This window comes from Seriola aureovittata, chromosome 18 (assembly GCF_021018895.1).
Source record: "Seriola aureovittata isolate HTS-2021-v1 ecotype China chromosome 18, ASM2101889v1, whole genome shotgun sequence".
Lineage (NCBI taxonomy): Eukaryota > Metazoa > Chordata > Actinopteri > Carangiformes > Carangidae > Seriola > Seriola aureovittata.
Window position 1 is genome coordinate 13,177,378 of NC_079381.1, and position 20,485 is coordinate 13,197,862.

Below are 20,485 nucleotides of genomic sequence, written 5' to 3' on the forward strand. Positions count from 1 at the left end.
AGCAGCAACACTCCTCATACCATTAAACACAATTCTTAAACTTCTATGGTTATGTTGAAGATAAGTAGAAGATAAGAAGATAAGATAAGAAGATACTACTTTATGTTTGGAATTAGTTTTTCAGGAGCAATTAGAAGAACTTCTGCCTTATTTGCATTTCACTGAGAGCAGCTGTCAGCCGTCCAAATCTTCATCCAAACACTCATTTAAAATGAACAATTGTTTACTCTCATTAGGCTTAAAGGAGACACAACTGAATGTCAGTGGCGTAAAAATGATAAGAGATGCAACTATAATTGCTAATCACGTGCCCAAGAGGCAGCATATATAAACAGAACAACATAGGACCTACTGTATATGTAGAAGCAACTACAGTATTTCACCCCATGTTGTTCAGTTTATCCACAAGTTTGGTCATTATATTTGCAGCATTCTTTCTTGAATTTGCATAGTATGTTACCTGGCCTTTTGCATTCAGAATTGTATATATTATGATCATATGGTTTTCATTCAGGTCACACTTCCCTGCTTCAGTGTAAACATATAGCTATATTGTCAGCATTGTCCGCACAAAGTATTCCCTTGCCTTTATGAATAACGTGTTTCTCAATCAGAGGACTCCAAATTGTTTCCTTAATGAAGCATACTCAATACACTAAATAAAAAGAGTTAAACAGTGTCAGTGGCTTGAAGACAGTATTATATAATTGGTTACACAACAAACCATCCAGAGACCTCGTCCCTAAAACGACCACAGAAAAACAACCAGGACTGGATGGAGCCAACAGAGAGGCCAAGAGAGGGATAGAGAGTCTTGGGAGGGATTTTGTGCAAAAGACAATAGGAGAAGAGCATCAAACCATCTGAATTTTAAGACGAGAAAAAGCAGCTTGATTAAATGGAGTCATGCTGCCAAGCTACATTGAATGACAAAAACACTGCTCCACATACGGGACATTCAGTCTATTTTAAAACTGTTTTTTTATACAGCCAATCTAAAGTGTCAAGACCTACTTGTTAACAGCATTATCAGAATTTGGGATACCGAAACCTGGAACGCCTATGTTCCCTTTCTTACCGCCGGGGGGCAGCAAATAACTAACTAGCACTGGTCTGCCGGAAATCTGAAGTAGAAGAAGACACCGAGCTGCTTGCTAATGTTGCTAACTAACACGGAAGTAGCACGGCGTGCTAATCAGTATCATTAAATCTACAAAGAGGTGCCCTTACTTGCTTTGAAAGGTAATATCACGTTTTTTTATTAAGTATTTATTTTTTATTTACTACATGCATTTAATGCAACTTTCCCAAATACTAGTATTTTCGAGTGTGAGAAATATCGGTTCATTTTAGCCGTGACAGACGCTCGTTAGCACGACTTGCTGACCTTACATATCAACAAAGAGACCGAACTCATATCGTAAAGGCTGGAGTGCATAGCACGGTCATAAGTTAGCTATCAGTTTTAAGCTGCAAATATCAAGATGAATCGACGGATTAAATTATTTCTGTTGCATGGTGGCTTACCAAAGAGTTGCGGTAGAGAACCCGCTTGTAAAGCAAGCAAGCCATCGTAAACGACGGTAGCTAGCGTTAGCTGGTCATCTGCGGGCCAGTTTAGCCATGGGCTACGGTAAAAAGCCAATGTTTTGCATCCACCTTATTTTCTGCTTTAAAACTAATGTTTGAATGAATTTGTTAACCAGTAGTTAATGTTAATATTAAAATTAATTAGCCATCTGTTAACATCAATGTTCAGATAACAGGTGGCAAACAGGTTTGGTCGGTTTATCATCTGGTTTATCCAGAAAAAAAAAAAATACTAACGTTATGCAAAAGTAATAACTTTGAATGGCATTCACCACGATTATTAATATATATTTACTCATTCTCTGGCCGTAATATTATATACAACTTAAAAGAAACGGCAAATTGTAATGCAATCCAAGAAAACAGCCCTGTAATAAATGCTAGGTTTGTTAAAGTTAAAAATGTTTATTTGTTGGAGACATTATCAGAGATGTGTTATTAAAATATTAAAATCGAAGGTAACATTAGGGCTGTTGTTTAATGTTATATGGCATTTTGGTTGTTGAACGTTCATTACCCTGTGTTTTAAAGTTTTCAGGCTTGGATCGGAGGTCCTGTGCCATTTGTCTTGAACTCATCATTTACTACTATGATGGCTGCATCCCTCATTTAAAGTTGTGTTTTTGTCTAAATTAAGAAATTGCAGACGGATGGACTAAATTTTGGATTGGGACTAGGATTAGGATAAGGACCACTCCCACAGCTATTTGTGAAAACACGAAGTGATCTTAAAGTCTGCAGGTGCCCCCATTCTGTGTCAGCAGTGCCATTCAATCAACCACCATGTCAGATGGCCGGATCTACGTGGGGAACCTTCCCGTGGATGTCCAGGAGAGAGACATTGAGGATCTCTTCTATAAATATGGAAAAATCCGTGAAATTGAATTGAAGAACAATAGAGGCACTATCCCTTTTGCCTTCGTCCGTTTTGAAGACCCACGGTGAGTTTTTGGGATGGTCTTTGCCAAGTCGAATCAGATTCCCCTTGTTGGATACCATAATTTCTGTGGTATAATACCGTCTCCAGTGACTGCCAGCAGGGAATGGATGGAGACTGCATTTCCAGGTCAATGTCCGCTTGTGAAACAGGCGTACTTTGGTAAGGAGTTCTTTGCTCTCTTCTCTTAGGGATGCGGATGATGCTGTCTATGGAAGGAATGGATATGGATATGGAGACTCCAAGCTTCGTGTAGAGTATCCTCGATCCTCTGGTGCTAAATTTGGTCCAATGGGAGGTGGTGGAGGAGGAGGAGGAGGAGGACCTAGGGGAAGATTTGGACCCCCAACTCGAAGATCTGAATTCCGCGTCATAGTGACTGGTAGGTGGACGTCATGAGTCATAGGCAGTTAATATTTGTCTTTCACTGCCACCTGGAAGTCAAAGGGACTGGTAGGAAAGTGGACGTCAGAGTCGTAGGCAGATATGTTTCTCTCTCTCTCTCTCTCATGGCGGATTGGAGGACAAGGGGCCTAGTAGAAGACGTCATGAGTCATAGGCAGATACGTTTCTCTCTTGCTTGTGGCGGATTGGAGGACAAGGGGCCTAGTAGAAGACGTCATGAGTCATAGGCAGATACGTTTCTCTCTTGCTTGTGGCGGATTGGAGGACAAGGAGACTAGTAGAGGACCTCTTGAGTATTAGGCAGATATGTTTCTCTCTCTCTCTCTCATGGCGGATTGGAGGACAAGGGGACTAGTAGAGGACGTCATGAGTCGTAGGCAGATATGTTTCTCTCTCTCTCATGGCGGACTGGAGGTCAAAGGGACTAAGTGGATGAGGTCAAGTCAGCTCCTTAAGTCATGAAAAACAAAACGGTAAACTGAAACCGATCATGTTGGCTGCATAATCCCAAACACCAACTATAGTGACTGGTAGGTGTCATTTTGTCATTGTCTATCATTAATTATTTGTTATGTGCTAAATTTATCTCATGTTTATACAAGCATGTTTTTACAAACTGTTAGAATTGGACTGCTTATCTAAGATTAACCCCATAAAATCTTAGGTTTATATAGCTTCCTGATTTGAGCAGTCATGCTAGAGCAGATTTCAGGAAGTACAACACAGTGGGTTTCTGGTCTGAAAAAATGTAGGTTATCTGAAATAGCCACCCAACAATTTAATTTAAATTATTTTTATATTTGCTTCTTTCATCTGCAACAGTTAGATTTCCTCAGTCAAAGTGTGCACCATACACAGGATATTGATTGGCAAAGTGGTTAGAATTATACCTCTCAGGAGTTTCAAAAGTAAAATTAATACTCATTTTACTGTTAAAAATTAACGTGGTTGTCCATTGAGTAGTTCCAACTCTTGGTTTAACATTAAACATTGAGTGTAACTATGAATAACTATATTGGAAGAAAAATGTCAATGATTAAAGGCCGTGTACGTAAGCACTTTGTGAGATAAGAAAACTACAATTTTCCCAGAGAGTACTGTCATGAGACACAGCCAATCTATTTAAATCTAGCTTTTAAATTTCAGTTCATGCTCATTTGTATAGCACCTTTCACAGATAAGCTCAGACTTCATAGAATCTATTTAAAATGTTTTGTTTAGCTCAGTGAGTTCAAGCTTTGGACAAAATATTAAACCTGTCCCTGCAATGATTTTAGGTTTTTAAAAAAAAAAAGTAAATTAAAGCAGGGAAATAACTTCTGTCCCCATCACATTTGTCTTTTTCCCATTTCAGGGTTGCCACCAACCGGGAGCTGGCAGGATCTGAAGGATCATATGCGTGAGGCAGGAGATGTTTGTTTTGCAGATGTGCAACGAGACGGAGAGGGTGTGGTGGAATTTCTCCGTAGAGAGGACATGGAGTACGCTTTACGCAGACTGGATCGGACCGAGTTCCGTTCACATCAAGTGAGTGCCAGTGATGATGAGACTTAACTGTCCTTTTAAATGGTTAAAGAACAACCAATGTTATGTTTTTTTCCCCTTTGTAGGGTGAGACTGCCTACATCCGTGTCTATGAGGAGAGGGGCACTCCCAACTGGGGTCGGTCGCGTTCCCGCTCCAGATCCAGAGGCCGCTATTCACCTCCCTACCATAACAGAGGATCTCCCCCTCCACGCTACCAGTCGCCTCCACGCCACGCTATGTCGCGCCATAGTCCACCCCCCAGGAGGCACCCCCCACAGCACCATAGCCCACCGCCACGTCATTATCGGTAGAAAGGCCCGTCATTTATAGAGGAATTGGGGAAAATGTTTTGTAATTTTACTTTTAATTTTATTTTTTTTAAACCCCAGGCCTCCTCGTAGGATACACCATTGTTACTTCTTGCTACATACATTCCATGGTCAGAATCTCCTGAACACCCTGCTCCCTCCCACAGCCTTAAAAATGTTTTTTTCTTTATTCTTTAAACATTTGTGTTATCTCGATACAGAATTGAAGATTTTTATTATTTTTTTCCCCTTGGTGAGATAACTGTATTTGATCATTCAATAACATTTGAGGTTTCTTTTATAAAGAAATCCTGGGTTGTACTGTCAGACTTTGACAGGAACCAGTACAAAGACATAATGTTATATTGTCCAAAACTAATTACACAGTTCTGCAGCTATCAGGCTAAAGGTCATACTGCTTTTTAAACTCTTGACAAAATTTTTCTTTTTGTGTCACATTTTTGTAGCTTTAAGTATGAAGTTTTTGCCAATTTAAGAACCTGTGAAGCTAGTCAATATCATCCTCTTACTGAAAACATGTCAAATTAGTGAGCCTTTTAGACTAGTGACACGTTGACTGTGAGCCTCACTTGTCAGATTATTTTTTTAAATGATGTGTGAACCTCTGACCGAGGTGGCCTGTAGGTGGACTATAATTTGTATGCATCTCTAATGTTGTTTTTGGTTTTTTCTTTACCAATAAAATGCAAACTTTTACTGTGATTGTTTCATTCCTTGCCCAAAAATTTGGTTTCAATAGATCATTACTTTATTCATCATAGAGTAGCAGATAGTTAACTGGCATGTCGACACTGATGCTAAATGTCCCAGGATACTCTGCTTGGGATCCCTGTCTACTGTATAACACTAGCTTTTACAGTTAGAACGAGACAACTCATTGCTTGCCAAATCATTGAAGCTCACACTGCTTATGTCAAATGATGTTTGCAAGTTCTAACCAAACACAACTTGCTCTAAAAATTCCCATTGCGCTATAGTGGCCCCTTTTTCACAGCAGACATTTTAACTTGGCATAATTGGAACAGCACAGGTGTTACTAATAACATTAATTATGACTCCATCCTACTCAGGTGTCCCAGTAAGCATGCACGATACCAGAGGCCTGAAGCAGCTGTCGTTAATTTTATTATTTACACCTGTGACATCCCACTCTGACATGTCAATATGTTGTCTGTGAAAAAAGCCTAATTATATTTTCAAATAGTCAAATGATTTATTAGAATTTTGATAAATATTAATAAGCTGTCAAATATCCCCTGATAATATTCTATGAGTATAGGCTACAGTGAATCCTGAAATGTATTCAACCTTGATGTAATGAAATGTGGTCAAAATGTAGGTTTCCCACCCTCTTCTGTCTTCATGGCGGTGAATATGAATATGTCTAATATGTCTGCTACTAACAGGCTCACTAGATGGTGAAACTTCAGTGGTTCAAGCCCTGAGTTCAAATTTGAACATGCATCATGAAAAGGTTCTTAAGTTCAGTCGAAGCTAGTATGAGGCTGTGAAATTCCTCCTTTGTGTTTTGCCAGACGATCTTTCTGAGCTGTGGTGAACTTCGGAAATATACACTTGATTTATCCAACTTTTTTTTAAAAATACTTTATCTCTTCATGGCCGGTATAGAGAAGAGAAACAAATAGACACCAAAAACTTTTATAATGTAAATATGGGAATGTGAGTGACTTCAACAATTCTGAACCAATTCTTTAAAGACCAGAAATGACCCGGCCTTTCAAAGATGTAGGGAGCAAAGATATTTAATATGGTTGATGCTTAGTGTTCTGGATGGATGCAGCATCTGTATTCTTACATATCACTTTTATATGAGACAGTTTGAAATTAGTGTGTAACTGTATTTTTCGTTACTTATAAAATTGTGAAGTGTTCAAACATTTTCTGGAAGGATACACGAGGCACATGGGATGCAAAATATAATATTTTTTAATACACAACAAATTAATTATACCAGGTGACAATTTGAGAAGACACAGAAAATAAAAATATATTTATTTCCAATGGCATACTTTTATCTTTCTGTTCATTATAATCAGATAAAGCCCATATACTGTACAGACATTGTATTGCATTTAATAAATATGTACTAGCTTGGTTTTTTTTTTTTTGTACAATAAGTCCGTTCCTTTTTAACACATTGTATACAGTAAATCTTCTGACAACACACACAGCAATACACAAACAGCAATACTCAGGCATGTTTTTGAAGATCACGTGGAGACACGTTAGCAGTGATATCAAAGCAGTGGAATTTAAGCCACAGTGAACCAAACATGGGTGTGCTTTGGCTATTTTGCAACCGTGAGTGGCAGCAATAAAATATATTTTCTGACTTATCTCTGTTGGTGTGTAGACTGGTAGATATATATTTTCACCTGCTGATATTTTGAGATATCTCTAAATATGTGAAATTTCTGACAAACAGATTAGATTCACGTTACTGGGATTTCACTGCGATTGCTTTCTATGAGATAGTCTCAATATAAAGACTCATTGCCATTAAAGGTTGTATGAAATTTTCAACATTTGAAAATTCCGTTCACCTCCAATGTCTTAGGTTGGGGGCAGAAGATTCAATGGTGCATATCTCAAAACGTACACACATACAACAAAGATTATATCCATGGCTACATACCACTAAATAGCTATCACTGAAGTGACCCTTAAATGTAATACTTCCAGTGCTTACAAGGCTGTGAAACCCTGACAAGGGTTTTTTTTATCAAGATCACATTTTCCAAGCAGCAAGTTATGACAGTCTGAGCAGCACGGTGCACAGTGAAACAAACAGAAACTCTTGAGTGTGGAGTTAATGCGTTCACTCAAGCCAAGAGGTGGGCAGCAGTAAATCTGGTGACCATTACTGTCTGGCCAAGAAGTGAGCTCTCCAAGGAAATGGAGGGCACCAGAGCCAATTGAGCAGGCTGAGCACAACTTGACTGTCCTTTCAAATGAATAAATGAAATAGGTAAACCCATCAGCGTGGAAGGGCCTTTCCGGGTAAAAAATAACTGTACAGGGCACAAAATGTAACTGAGGAAGGTGCACAAGAAATGGCCAAAGTGGACCTGTGAATGGGATTCTGGTATCAGCCATAAATGGAAGGTAACCGTTTTTTTAACAGGTACGATCATGGAAATCTTGAGGTAATAGTGAAGAGAAATGCACAGTTACCCCAGGAAATGGTAACAATTACTGTGAATGTTGTTGCCAGCCTTGGCATTTAGAAGGAGCTGACCAGAGTGTGTGAAAGACAAGGCAACCAACTGTAGATCTGCAGGGCAGGACTGAGGCAGAAAACTATGCAACTCTTCAGGGGGAAAGTAAAAGAGGGAAGTGCAGAGCCCAAAGGAACCACACTGCCTTTACTGCATGCCACCGAGTGTACCACTATCAGCTCAAAATAAACCATCAGATGCATAGAGGAGGTGCAAGACGGAAGGAGCACACAGTATGAGAACTGGGGGGACGGAGGAAATGGTAATACTGTGTATGTAAACTATGTGCAATCATGCCGGACTGCACAGAGTTTACATGTTTCAGTGGAAAGGTGGCAGGATATCCTGCTAGCTTGTGTGCATCAGAGGCAAACACAGAAAGAGAGCCATCAAGCCTCAGAAAGGCCTGCAGGAGGTCCTCAAGAAGCAAACCAGTGACCACACATGCTACTTTGACACAATCTAGAATTAACCAACCACAGCTTGGTCGGCAGTACCTCTAATGTTTACGAAACCAAATCATCTAATAAAGCCAGATATTAATACTGAACATATTCAAGTGTATCACAAGATGTTCAACCATGGCAGCTACAATTTCAGCAAAAATAATAATACTTAAAATATATTCAAGTGTATCGCAAGATGGTATGAAGTATGGTAGGTATAACTTAACAAAATTAACTTTTAAGAATAACAATACAGTGAAGAATTTGGTTGCTGTATCCCTGAAAAAATAGCTAAGTTTAAGGCAAAAATAAATAACATCCTGAAGCAGTTTCAACAAGGGTACATTCACTAGTTGAACAATAACACTTTTAAAATAAATGTACTGGCAATACTTGCATCTCCTGACTAAAGAAAGGGGCAAGTGGAGATAAGTTGTTATATGATCTTAGAATAATGAGCAGTTTTATTATCTTTCCCGCACTTACCAATGCATTTCATTTACATCAATTCCTTTCCTCTTGAATACATGACTTTCATGTGGTTGTGTCAGTATCCTGAAACAATCTATGATCATCGGAGTTTTACAGCAGCATCGTGCATCACTTGTTTTCTATGAGAGTCTGAACTTTGTGGACCAAGTCTCGAGCCATCATCAGGACTTGGGGGACGTTGTGTCGCTCTGCCATTTCTGAGAAGAGAATTTGAAAATCATTGTGACTTAATAATAATAATAATAATAATAATAATAATAATAATAATAATAATTCCTTAATACAGGGTAAATTAGTGCATTTGACAAGAAAAGGTTATGTAGACATTTGATGTCTATTTTGAGATGGCTCTACATTATCAGCTGAAATATCATCTTAACCAAATGGTTTACTTTGCTTCAACTGGTTATTAGTTTTAATTCTTCTTATTATTATTATTATTATCATCCTGGTGTATTTCTGAATAAGATCTGGTAATAGTTTTTCAGTACTACTTTCACTATATTGTAGCATGTGTATTTATCATCTCCTCTTACCATTGAAGAACTTGATGATGTCTGTGAAGTCCATGTTATTTTCTAGGATGATGTCTCTATACATCTCCACAAGTGCCAGAGCAATGAAGAGCACAAAGTGCTCGGAGGAGGTGTGCTTGGCGGCCCAGATGGTTTCCCACACAGAGAACACATCATCATACACCATTTCTGTTCGAAAAAAACCAGCAAGAACTCTGATTATATGCAGCATCATGTTGTGTGCGTGATTTAATGTGAGTGATTTAAGCAAATAATCATGATGCCCGCATTTACCTCTTTTGAAGTCCAGTAGAAACCAGCGATAGCAGAAGTAGAAGTGGGTATAGTCTCCATTCTGCTGCATCAGTTCAAACAGCTCAGAGTCCAGAATCTGAAGGTATAAAAACAAAATGCAATCATTACCCTCCAGCTTGTTTGAATATGCATTAATATGCATTTGTTCGTATACATGTACATACCTGGATGAGAGAACGCATATTGGCAAAGTGAGAGTCCATGGCACCTCCGTGAGGAAAATTCTGGTTCATCCTCTTCATCAGTTCAGTGAAGCAGCTGAAAGCCATGACCTCTGGGAAGCACAAACACACACACACACACACACACACACACGCAGGCACACACACACACTTTTAACAAGCCGCTTCTTGCAGCTTCTGCAAAGCTGATAGACAGAGTTTGCACATAAGTTTCACTGACCATCGTCCAGGATAACCAGTAGAGGAGCCAGCAGGTCACACATGCCCTGGACGTAACCTGTATCCAGATGCTGCCACACGTAACTACGAAGACAAGATTTTTATCATAGTGTTGGTTTCTCTCACAAACAAACCTCAGATATATTTCGCATTGGCGACACATTTACCTGCACATGATGTTACGCAGCTTCTCCAGGTTCTCAGGAGTGAAGTACCAATATGTTCTGTCGCAACGTCGGACATCTTTGTCAATGCGATGTAAGTTGATCAAGTACATGTCCAGTATTTCTTGCTAAAAAAAAATAATAGTGAATTCAGTTAGTATATGTCTATGAATAAAAAAAGAAGAAGTATGCCTGTTTGTCACACGTGATGCTTACAGAATAGGTTTGTCCCTCCGAGGATTCATCATGTTTGGTGTCTCCTCCCACATCTCCGGACTCTGGTTCAGTGAGCACATTCTCCATCTCAGGCTCATCTTCAGAGAGGCCCAGGTCGGTGCCCTCAGGACTGGTGTTACAAGCTGTGTCCAGATGGTGATCTAGGACAAGGCCCTCGGATGCCATCTTCTCTCTTTGTGCCAGGGAGATTGGTGGTGCGGCAAGGCCTGCCAAAGGCCTGGCCTTAATATCCTCAGAGTTCACACATGTTATCCCTGCAGGAATGTCCTCCATTTCCAGGGCAGATGGAGAGTCATCTGAATCCGCCGTGTCCGGAGACTGCCGAGAATGGGGCGATAATGAAAGGCTCCCCCTCGACGCTGATTGGAGAGCGTTCAATACTTGTCTGACTGGTGAATTTGTACCAGGTTTATCAAAGGGAATTTCTGCAGCTTTGTCCTTTTTGGTTTCAGCCAAGTCACAAACTGTTGCTTCAGCTTCCTTTCTTTCTGACTCTGTGGCACAGCTCTTGATCATTTGTGATGTGTTCTTTTCAGAAGGCGTTTCAGGTTTTACAGAAATCTCAATTTGATGATTAGTATCTTTTTCTGCTGTAGGTGGAGATAATGGCTCCATTTCCAAGTCTTTGCTCTTGTGGACTTGAAAAGTCAAGGTCTGCCCAAGTGGAGGTGCCTGGAAATATTCATTATGAATCTCTTTTTCCAGCTTTAGAACATTAGTGTTCTCTGGAGCAGATCTTATATTCATATTTGTGTCTACCTCTTTTAAATCTTTAGATTGTTCATTTGTTGTTATATCTTTTTCTTCCTCTTCAGGTTTTTCTTCAGCTTCAGATGTCTCTTTTGACCTACTGCTTCCAGTTTCCCCAGCTGCCTCATGTTCTGAAACTGTCTCCATCTTTTCCGTCTCTGAAATCTTGTCCTTGGCTGCTGGGTCCATAACATCTGTTCCTTCTGGCTGTGATCCAGTTGTAATTTTCTCATTCAAGACTTCTGATGCTTCAGCTGATGGCTGAGATGTTGAAGGTCCAACAGTTGACTCTGTTACAGGAGGACTATTTTCTGAACCTGGATGTTGATTTGACAGATCTGGAGAGGAGGGGTTTAGGGAGGGAAGTTGTAGCGAGTCCGCAGTACCATTTGATATATCCTTCACTGGACTGCTGTGCTTGACTTCTCCTTCCTCAGGCCTGGGCCCAGACTCAATCTGATCCACTGCCTCGACTGATCCAAATAACTGGTAACCAAAGAAAAGTGGTGAACATGCAGCACATTTCAACAGCACTGTGATGGACTAATGTTGAGGGATTACACCAGAATTTTTGCACGTGTTAGCCCATTAGTGTACAAATCACAATCACTCTACATTACTGCTGAAAAATTCCCGACCAACCAAGCAGGGCAGCGTTTGGGTTCCATTCATTTCATTTCCAGATAAAATCACTTTGAGATTTGAAACATGCATAGGATGTAATGTGTAATCCATCACAATGAACATTTGGAACATTGGAGAGGAAACTTTTCAACCTCTCTATTAGATTGGCTCTAGAGATGGCAATATCAGTTGGTTGGTCGGTTCTTAGGTCAGTCCACTACTTTGTCCTAGACTGAAATATCTCAGCAACTACTTAATGGATTCCTACAACATATTGAACAGACATTCATGTTCCCAGATGATGACAACTAATAATGTAGGTGAGCCCCGGACTTTTCCTCTGGCACCACCTGCAGGTCAACGGCTTTACTTATCCGGAGAAATATCTCATCATCAACTGACGACTGGACTTTGGTGAACCTCTGGCATTTCAGCTAGCACCTTTATCGGTTTTGTTCACTAATACTAATAATAATACAACAGGTAAATAACACTGATTATTTACCTATTGCAAGAAAGTTTCAGTGGATCAATTTTAATAGTGTTTTAAAATTAATGGAGGCCAACGGTTGCCATTCTAAAATGTAATAGATGCTGTGGAAAATGGAACTTGTTAACTACAAATCAATTGTAATAATTGGGCTAAAACATGCAAAAACACTGGATTGATCTATTATTATTGTAGATGTTCATGCTTATGAAAAACTACCTGTGCGCTACTGCTGGAATCACTCTGTGAGTGGGTGTTCTGTTGATCTGAGCTGCTACTCAGAGACGACTGCGGTGGAAAAAGCATAACACAAGAGACAAATAGCAGCAGAACTGTCAGCCAAGTTACTTATAAATTTAATAATCATATTACTATAAAATGTTCCCTTTCATGTTGCGTCTATTTTGATAATAGTTACATAACGCGGCACATTTTTATGCTAAAACATCAAACTTGCATCTGTACTGATGGTGGAGTCCCGCTGCACTGGTCCTCTCTCCACACTGGCTCCGGACGAACATCTGGCAAGAGCCTCAGCATGTTTCTCTCTCTCCCTCTGACGGACAATGGCTTCACAGCCCTGCCACTCCTTCAGAGTCTGCTCATACATGATCCGCATCTGCTCATCAATCTGACACAGGAACTTTGTGTAAACAAAGACTGTGACATATTCAACGGTGTCAACATGTATTTGTATATATTACACACTACCATACTTTGCCAGTCTGACAGAATATCGAAATACCTCCAGCCTGGATTTCTGAGTCATGGTGAACTGGTAGTGTCCCAACAGGAAGGGCCAGACCTCTTTGCGTAGTGAAGGGGCCACACCACCAAAATACACAAGCCTGTGTATCTCCTTCTCCTCATAGGCCTGAACAAAAATACATTAATTATTTATTAGTTCACACTGAAATCACACACTCAATAAGAACCATTCAAATAACTACAAACAAAAAATATATTTTATGGCCTGTTGCTCAGGTGTGATTCTTACAGAGCTGTCCTTGAGGAACCTGCCCCACACCTCCACAGAGAGACCTCCTTGGGCATCACAGGGCACATCAGGGTCAACTATACTGGTGTTCACCAGAGCAGAGAGGTGGGTACGGACTGTTGACAGATGACGGCAGTATGCAAGCCCTGGAGAGGAAAGAAAAACATTTTCATATTGATAAGAACTGTTGTTTCACCAAGAAACAATCCATTTGAATGAAATTATTTCCAAATCAATCAAAGTTAACCTTCAGTTGTTTGTACTCACATCCGTAGAAAGCACGGGAGATTATCTGGTACTTCATGGTGTCACAGAGGAGCTTTAAGGGAGCCCTGGTAGAATGGGAAAATGGAAAACTTAGTCAAGTAGAATAATCTGAATATAGATTTGAGCCTGTCCCTGGGAAATAATTACCTCTCTTGATTACAGCCATTAGGCAGAGAGCCATCAGAAGAGCCATTTTGTGAGCAAGAGGAGCACGAAGACTTCCTGGGGGTTGGTTGCCACATGTTCACACCCTGGTCCATCAGCTCTAGAGCCACTGAACAGCATAATAGCCCTAATCATTACTGCTGCTACTATCAACATCATAAGAAAGTAAAAACAGATGAAATTGGTGCATGTCTGAAAATAAGAAAATGAAGAAAAAAAACATGGGAAAAAACAAACCAAGTGAGAGGATGAAGATGGAGATGTGGCAGACAAATTACTTTATGTCCATGCAAAGTCTCCTATAATGCGAAATGGACACACAGGCACTAAACAGGCAGGAAAAAGAAAATAAATGTATAAATTTAACATAAGAGAGAGAAAATGAATTAGAAAGGCGTACAGTGAATGTATGCCTGGGGAAAACAGATTTATCCAAACTGAAGTTGTCTAATTCATTCAGTTCAGTTTTAAGAGCTGATCGCAGATGTAATCTATGATGAGTTTTCATTAGATTATCTGAGTGAGGAAAAACAGACAGATTAAAAACACTCACTGAACTCCATCTGATTGCCAGGAAAGAGGATCCGAAACACATAATCGGTTGCTTCATCATCTTCCTTATCTGATACAGAATCACATGAGCCGTGTGGACTCCTCTTTCGCAATTTGGGGAAAACCTTTCCCTGTGAATGGAAAAGGCCGCAGTAGCACAGCTAACTATAAGCAGTGCATGAAGTAGAAGAATTGTTAGAACAAATAAAGTTGCAGGTAAATGCAGCATCATCGCAACAGTTATCGAGCTTAAACGGCTAAAGAAGTCTTGCATTATCCACTGTCCCCACTGACCTTTCCTCTCTGATTCCAGAGGGGCGGGTCCAGTTGTCCGTGAGGTAGCAGGCCGGTCTCCAGGCAGGTGAGAAACTGGAGGAGGTGGCCTCCTTTGGGGAAATGTAGGGGAGGTCTCTGGATCCCATCCTGGCTCACCAAAACTACTGTCCCACCACTGTTCACTGGAGGGGTTAAAACAGTGGGAAACAAGATAAACAACACTTCAAACTCCTCCTCGGGATACAGTAATATAAGAAGGCATTACTGTACCTTGCTGATGACAGTGGAGATACACAATCTCTTCCAAACGAATGGTCATGGCATAATCCCAATAAACACTGAAAGAAAGACGAGCAAATGGGAGCCATTGATTCAGCAGCGTTTAAAAACAAGATCTTACTCTTACTCAGTCGGCTTCTATCACTCTAACTAACCTTTTCTCCGAATCCAGCTCCCCCACATTGCCATTCATCAGCTGATTGGGCGTCCATTTCAGTGTCATAAGATCTGCAGTTTGATGTAGAGAAAGGTAGCCTGGGATCGCCTCCATGTCATCTCTCTGCACACACAAATGAGAGCTTTAAAATCACAACGTGTCTGATTGTAATATTGTTTGGATAACTTGAGTAGGAATCAACAGATTCACCAAGTTCCCCCAGAATGTGAACAACCTTATATCAATATTCACTCACTTAAAGCAGATACTAGACTTGTATAATTAAGAAATAGAAATACACTCACTGGCTGCACCAGGACATTGTTCTTTCCAAACAGAAGTGTGGCTCTGGAGTTTTGGTGGAGTGATTCAACGTATTCCCTCACCCACATGAGAGGGCGATCGTCCATGCTACCGCTGGACTGCCTCTTCTGGATCTGATACAGAGTTAGGATGACATCAGAAGTATTACACATCTGATAATATATACGGTAGTTTATAGGTGATCGTTTCAGTGAAATCAACAAAGTCGTTGACTGTCTAACCAGGGCAGGTCGTCTGGAGGGAGAATCCTGCCGACAGTGGCCGCTGTGGATACGATGTCGCTGTACGAGTTCGTCAGCAGATGGGTCCGTCCAGAAATGGTCTGCAGTCTTCACTTTGGTGTACTCCAAAGCACAGGGGCCAACTGCAAAACAAGATTAAAGTAGAACACATATCTTCAAAATGTGTATTATTGATAGTATAAACTGAAATTTAGTATAGTAAAGCAAGGCAAAGGGTTTAGCTGTTACAGTGTAGTACAGTGTCATACCATGTGCAGATTAGTGAGGTTTATATATACCCAATAGAGATGCAAGAATTGGTCCATCCACAGGATCCATCAGCATAGCTTCTTTCTCATAGAAGGCACTGCAGGAAACAAGATTGAGAAAATGTAGAGCATTATAGGATTTTAAAATGATCGCTGACTTCCTGTTTGCACATCATGGCTGTCGAGGAGATCTGTAAAAAAAACCCCACACAATATGGGATGTTTACATATTGTAGAGTGTGTGTAACAGAATGTGCAAAGTAGACTAATCATTTCTTACAGGGGATTGCTGAAGGCAAAATAATGGCACTGAAAGGACGAGACAGTGTTCTAAAGTCAGAGACACAGAAATGCATTAATTGATGTTTAACAATACCTGCTGTTCTCTACCAAGTACAGGACAATCTTGTCCAGGAGCTTCTCCATCAGGGCAGTTCGGATCCACAGGTGTTTCAGTGCCTGAGGAGGGAGGTTGGCCAACTTCGATTGCCGACTGCGGTCATTACTCACCGAGGAATTGTTCTGTTTGCTGAAAACCAGAAAGGAAACCTGACAGATGAGATGTCTGTATCGGTTGTTTGAATGGAACACATGTAGGCTATAGGACAGCAGGGCACTAAGATGCAATATGGCACATAAAAGTAGAAAAGATAGACAAGATTGAAAGAGAAAGAAGGCATATATTGATTCTATGTCACTGGCCTCTCATGGGCAGGATTTAAAATTTCACCTGTTTTCAATAAGCTGTTCCAGCTCCTGGACCTTGTGGCAGAGTTCCTCAGCAGGTGAAAAGCTTTTTGCCACCTTCATAAAGAGTGCTGCAACCTTGTTACTGCACAGCAGGCCTGCAATACGGCGCTTCAGTCCATGAAGCACACAGGCCTCCACTACAGCTATATACACACACAAACACACAGAGTATTACTCAATATTTGGTTTGGATTCAGCCAATGTATTTGGCTTTGAGTTTTGTTTTGATCTCATGAGCACAATACAATTTCCTCTTTGAGAAAGCCTCAAGGCTTAATAGTTTTTGCAAAAAACAAAACAAAACAATAAAACATGTGAAAGGCAAGCACAGGTGGCACAAGTAGAAATATACTCAAACCTGTCCAACGCTGTCTACTGTTGCTAGGATATGAGGGATGTGAATCACACATGCCTCACTCCTAGTTAGTATCAACACCTTTGAAGGGTGTTAGTTTACTTCAATACAAACCACCCAACCCACCTTATTAAACATGAAACAGACATGGCTAATAGCATTATGAAAATAAATCGTGAGGATTTCCATTGCTTGAACAGACAGTAAAGGACCGTTTTACACTGTGAGGACGAACTCGTAGGAGGTGAGAGGGCTTGACACAAAGTGATGTCAGCCATCATTCTGTACAGTACATGTAAATGTGTAACCAATACTGTGACCTGTACTGTTGGATACAGTATGTCCTGTGAAGATGAACTATTTTAGGCAAATATATATATATATATACTCGTCTCTCCTCCTTTATAGCAGCCCCTTGTGTGGCCCATAATACCCATTCTTCAGTTAATGTTAAAAATTAGAGCTGAAAGACAAGGCGCTGCTCATGTCACCTTAAGTTTGGAACAAGCTGACCAGGAAAGGTAGCTTAGTACACAATGCAATCACAGTAGCTTTAATATATATATATAAAAAAGAAACATTTACCACAGAAAGATATGATGTGGCTGCTGTCAGCATGCACAAATTTCCTCGTTACTGCCTCCTCCATAATTTGTTTCACCTAAGAGAGAAAGGTACACGGTGAGACAAAACTAAATCTGCCTGATGCAGTTACGTAAGGTGACAGAGAGTCAAAACAAGAAGCACACGAGTAAGCAATGGGGGAACATGTTAACGAGAGGCAATGATGAAGGAGCTAGACAAAATCTTTCTTCTGACTCTGAGTATTTTCATGCACAAACAATAGTCAATGGTCACTATTGATGCAGCAGAGGCCAAAATATCCAGATTTTTAGTCCCATTTGTCAAACTACTGCACTTCCCCTAATGCAACTTGGTGTCGCAGTGGATGACCCCCCCCCCGTGTGTCAATACACACATCTTAATAACATGCTTATAACGCAGGCTTTCTTTCAGAAATTTGTAGTCCCCAAGACAAACCTGGGATAACCCTGACGACATCACCAGGGTTGTTTTCTCAGACCTGAAAGTCCTCCAGATCCACAGACGACATTATATTACTGTTTTCTGTCTGTTAAAATGTTATTGAATACAATTTTAGAGGTTAACATTTTAGATATAGATATATAGAGATAATATATTTAGATATTGTTTCTTGGATCTATCTGTGGTGTATTTATTCGCTTACATGTTAGCAAATTTACTTGTAAACCCTAATATTCTGGAGGTCACATTCTTCCAAGTATTTATGTGTGCTGACAATGCAACATGTATTCATAAACCTGACTGAAATTGATATTTTGTTCTGTGCTGTGTGTCCTCAGAATGAGAGAATAATGGACTGTAACAGTACTATCATAGAGTAAGATGGGAATTCACTGCCTTATCTAAACAAGTACGTAGTAGAATCATAAAGGATGTTACTAAAAACCCAGAGATCCCCGTTCACAATTCAGCTTTGGTTCATCAAAAAACCCACAGTTTCATCATGGGCTTTAAACCTACATTTCACAGCTTAAGCCCCTCCTTGCTGCGGGATCTGGTATCAGAGTCATGGATGTTTGAGAGGCAGTGAGTCACAGGTGAGGGGGTGCATGGACACGATATAAACCTGGAAGTACCCGGCTTTCTCAGCAATGAATAAAACATCCTGCTTTCTCTCCCTGGGGAATCACAGAGTCACTGAGCAGTTTGGAAGGGTCTGCAGTGTGCTCTCCTTAATGCCTATGTAGAGTAATATCCAAATGGCTCATAATTCAGTGATGAAACACCCAGCTTGAGGTGGTCTTTTGGCATTGAATGTTTGCTACAGCACATTCTAAGATGTCAAATGAAACAGATGCCAAGGTCACACCTTTAAGTTCTGAACAATAAGATGTTGTGTTACAGAAATGTCAGTTTAACCATGATTTCCTCAGAGAGAGAGAGAGAGAGAGAGAGAGGGAGAGAGAGAGAGAGACTACCCCAGGAAATGATTATAAATACAGGTTTTGCATTGATAGAAACAAATGAATCTGTACACGGCTCCTTAGATTTGTAGTGTTTCCCCTCCCGATATAAAACCATCATCACCACCATCAGTATTATCGTCATCATCACCACCATCGTCATCATCATCTTACGCCAGCAGTGAAAAACAGACCTGCATATAATTTCACTCATCTTAAAGGCATCCACTCTCAGTATGATGCAAAATTAACGGTAATATTTAATGATAAACAGGCCTGTGGCGTAGTCTGTGGCTCAGACCCGATGGACGGTGTCCACACACACACACACACACACACACACACACACACACACACACACACATACACACACATACATGCACACACACACACATACACACACACACACACACACACAAACATTGTCTAAGCTTACAGCGCCCAGTAAACATAAACTGTGATGAGCAAGAGGGAAATAAAATGCAGCGAACCTCTTTCTTCACATTGCGCAGCAATTTCTGGCGCGTCTCGGCCTCTGTCACGGGAGAAAACATAATGAATATGCTGATCAGATGCTGTATCGGAAATTAATAATGATAGGCTCACGACAGGAAAATAATAACGGCGACCGTACCTCCCATCGCTCCAGGCAGGATGTGGCGGCTGATGACACGCACAGCTTTTCTGGTGAATGTCTTGAAAGCAACGTAGACAACACCGGTTAGAAGATGGAGAGGCTCCGGTATGTACGATGTGTTCTTAGCGACTAAATTAAACCTATCTGCTACCTCTCAGAGAACCAACACCCCTTTAAAGTCACAGTAGCCTTTACATTAAGCCATGCAACGCCGACACCTACACACATATTCTCCCTCTGACACAGACACACAAGCACGCGCTCACACACACACACATCTGAATCACAATATGCCAGGTGTGTCTTTGTTCCTATGTAAAATGTTATTAATATTTCAAACATTTTGGTGCCTCATAAAAAGTTTCCTCGTCCCATTTTCCATTAAAATCATATGAGCCTGATTATTTTTCCCACAGGTGAAACACATTTAATGATTAAACCTAAAGAGACTCTGCTCAAATTATAGGCCTCAAGAAATTAATTATAACAATTAGACTGCCGAAAGAATTAATCCATTCATATAGCCTACAAACATACTAGGCACAACCTGAAATTAAAAGAGAAGGAAGCTGTGTCCATTAAGCTTCAGAAAACAGAAAAGCTAATTTCTTTATTCCCATTCACATAAGCACTGAAATGAATGGACTCGCACAGACAAACTATCTAAATTCCCAGTTGGCAGGGAAAAGATAGACCTAGTGTGTGTGTTTGTGTGTGTGTGTGTGTGTGTAAGAGTTTAGATAGACTTTGCCACTCAATCTGCAGC

General features: G+C 40.4%; 2 protein-coding genes across 7 annotated transcripts; one reads left to right on the forward strand and one right to left on the reverse strand.

Moving 5' to 3' along the window:
* The first annotated feature begins 1,085 nt into the window (after positions 1-1,085).
* srsf9 (serine and arginine rich splicing factor 9) lies at positions 1,086-5,490 on the forward strand. Of its 5 annotated transcripts, none has more exons than XM_056403419.1 (5): positions 1,086-1,242; positions 2,355-2,531; positions 2,719-2,909; positions 4,287-4,459; positions 4,543-5,490. In XM_056403419.1, the coding sequence occupies exons 2-5, from the start codon at positions 2,374-2,376 to the stop codon at positions 4,768-4,770; spliced, it is 750 nt and encodes a 249-aa protein (XP_056259394.1). In that variant the 5' UTR covers positions 1,086-1,242; positions 2,355-2,373; the 3' UTR covers positions 4,771-5,490. The 5 variants fall into 5 exon arrangements, with proteins under 5 accessions (XP_056259394.1, XP_056259393.1, XP_056259397.1 ...); XM_056403418.1 differs by having other exon boundaries at positions 1,107-1,242; positions 2,228-2,531; XM_056403422.1 differs by having other exon boundaries at positions 1,111-1,242; positions 2,332-2,531.
* A 1,227-nt stretch (positions 5,491-6,717) lies between these two features.
* On the reverse strand, positions 6,718-19,975 carry sgsm1b (small G protein signaling modulator 1b). Of its 2 annotated transcripts, XM_056404386.1 has the most exons (25): positions 19,717-19,975; positions 19,574-19,617; positions 17,659-17,734; positions 16,699-16,861; positions 16,345-16,497; positions 15,999-16,066; positions 15,700-15,842; positions 15,460-15,591; positions 15,153-15,277; positions 14,989-15,056; positions 14,737-14,900; positions 14,444-14,573; positions 13,873-13,999; positions 13,726-13,790; positions 13,459-13,604; positions 13,207-13,335; positions 12,919-13,092; positions 12,681-12,749; positions 10,577-11,833; positions 10,364-10,488; positions 10,198-10,280; positions 9,960-10,069; positions 9,775-9,871; positions 9,502-9,669; positions 6,718-9,162 (listed from the first exon to the last, which is right to left on the reverse strand). In XM_056404386.1, the coding sequence occupies exons 1-25, from the start codon at positions 19,721-19,723 to the stop codon at positions 9,074-9,076; spliced, it is 3,912 nt and encodes a 1,303-aa protein (XP_056260361.1). In that variant the 5' UTR covers positions 19,724-19,975; the 3' UTR covers positions 6,718-9,073. The 2 variants fall into 2 exon arrangements, with proteins under 2 accessions (XP_056260361.1, XP_056260360.1); XM_056404385.1 differs by lacking the exon at positions 19,717-19,975 and having other exon boundaries at positions 19,574-19,636.
* Positions 19,976-20,485: the final 510 nt, after the last annotated feature.

Bases quoted from the DNA above. Each gene is read 5' to 3' on its own strand.
- sgsm1b (XM_056404385.1), bottom strand. From the start codon at position 19,636: ATGTTTTCTCCCGTGACAGAGGCCGAGACGCGCCAGAAATTGCTGCGC. The intron at 16,498-16,698 runs GTGAAATTTTAA...TCTGGTTTTCAG, and splicing joins GAACAGCTTATTGAAAACAG to CAAACAGAACAATTCCTCGG. The intron at 14,574-14,736 runs GTCAGTGGGGAC...TTCCATTCACAG, and splicing joins TCTGGAATCAGAGAGGAAAG to GGAAAGGTTTTCCCCAAATT.
- srsf9 (XM_056403419.1), top strand. From the start codon at position 2,374: ATGTCAGATGGCCGGATCTACGTGGGGAACCTTCCCGTGGATGTCCAG. The intron at 2,532-2,718 runs GTGAGTTTTTGG...CTCTTCTCTTAG, and splicing joins GTCCGTTTTGAAGACCCACG to GGATGCGGATGATGCTGTCT. The intron at 4,460-4,542 runs GTGAGTGCCAGT...TCCCCTTTGTAG, and splicing joins CCGAGTTCCGTTCACATCAA to GGTGAGACTGCCTACATCCG.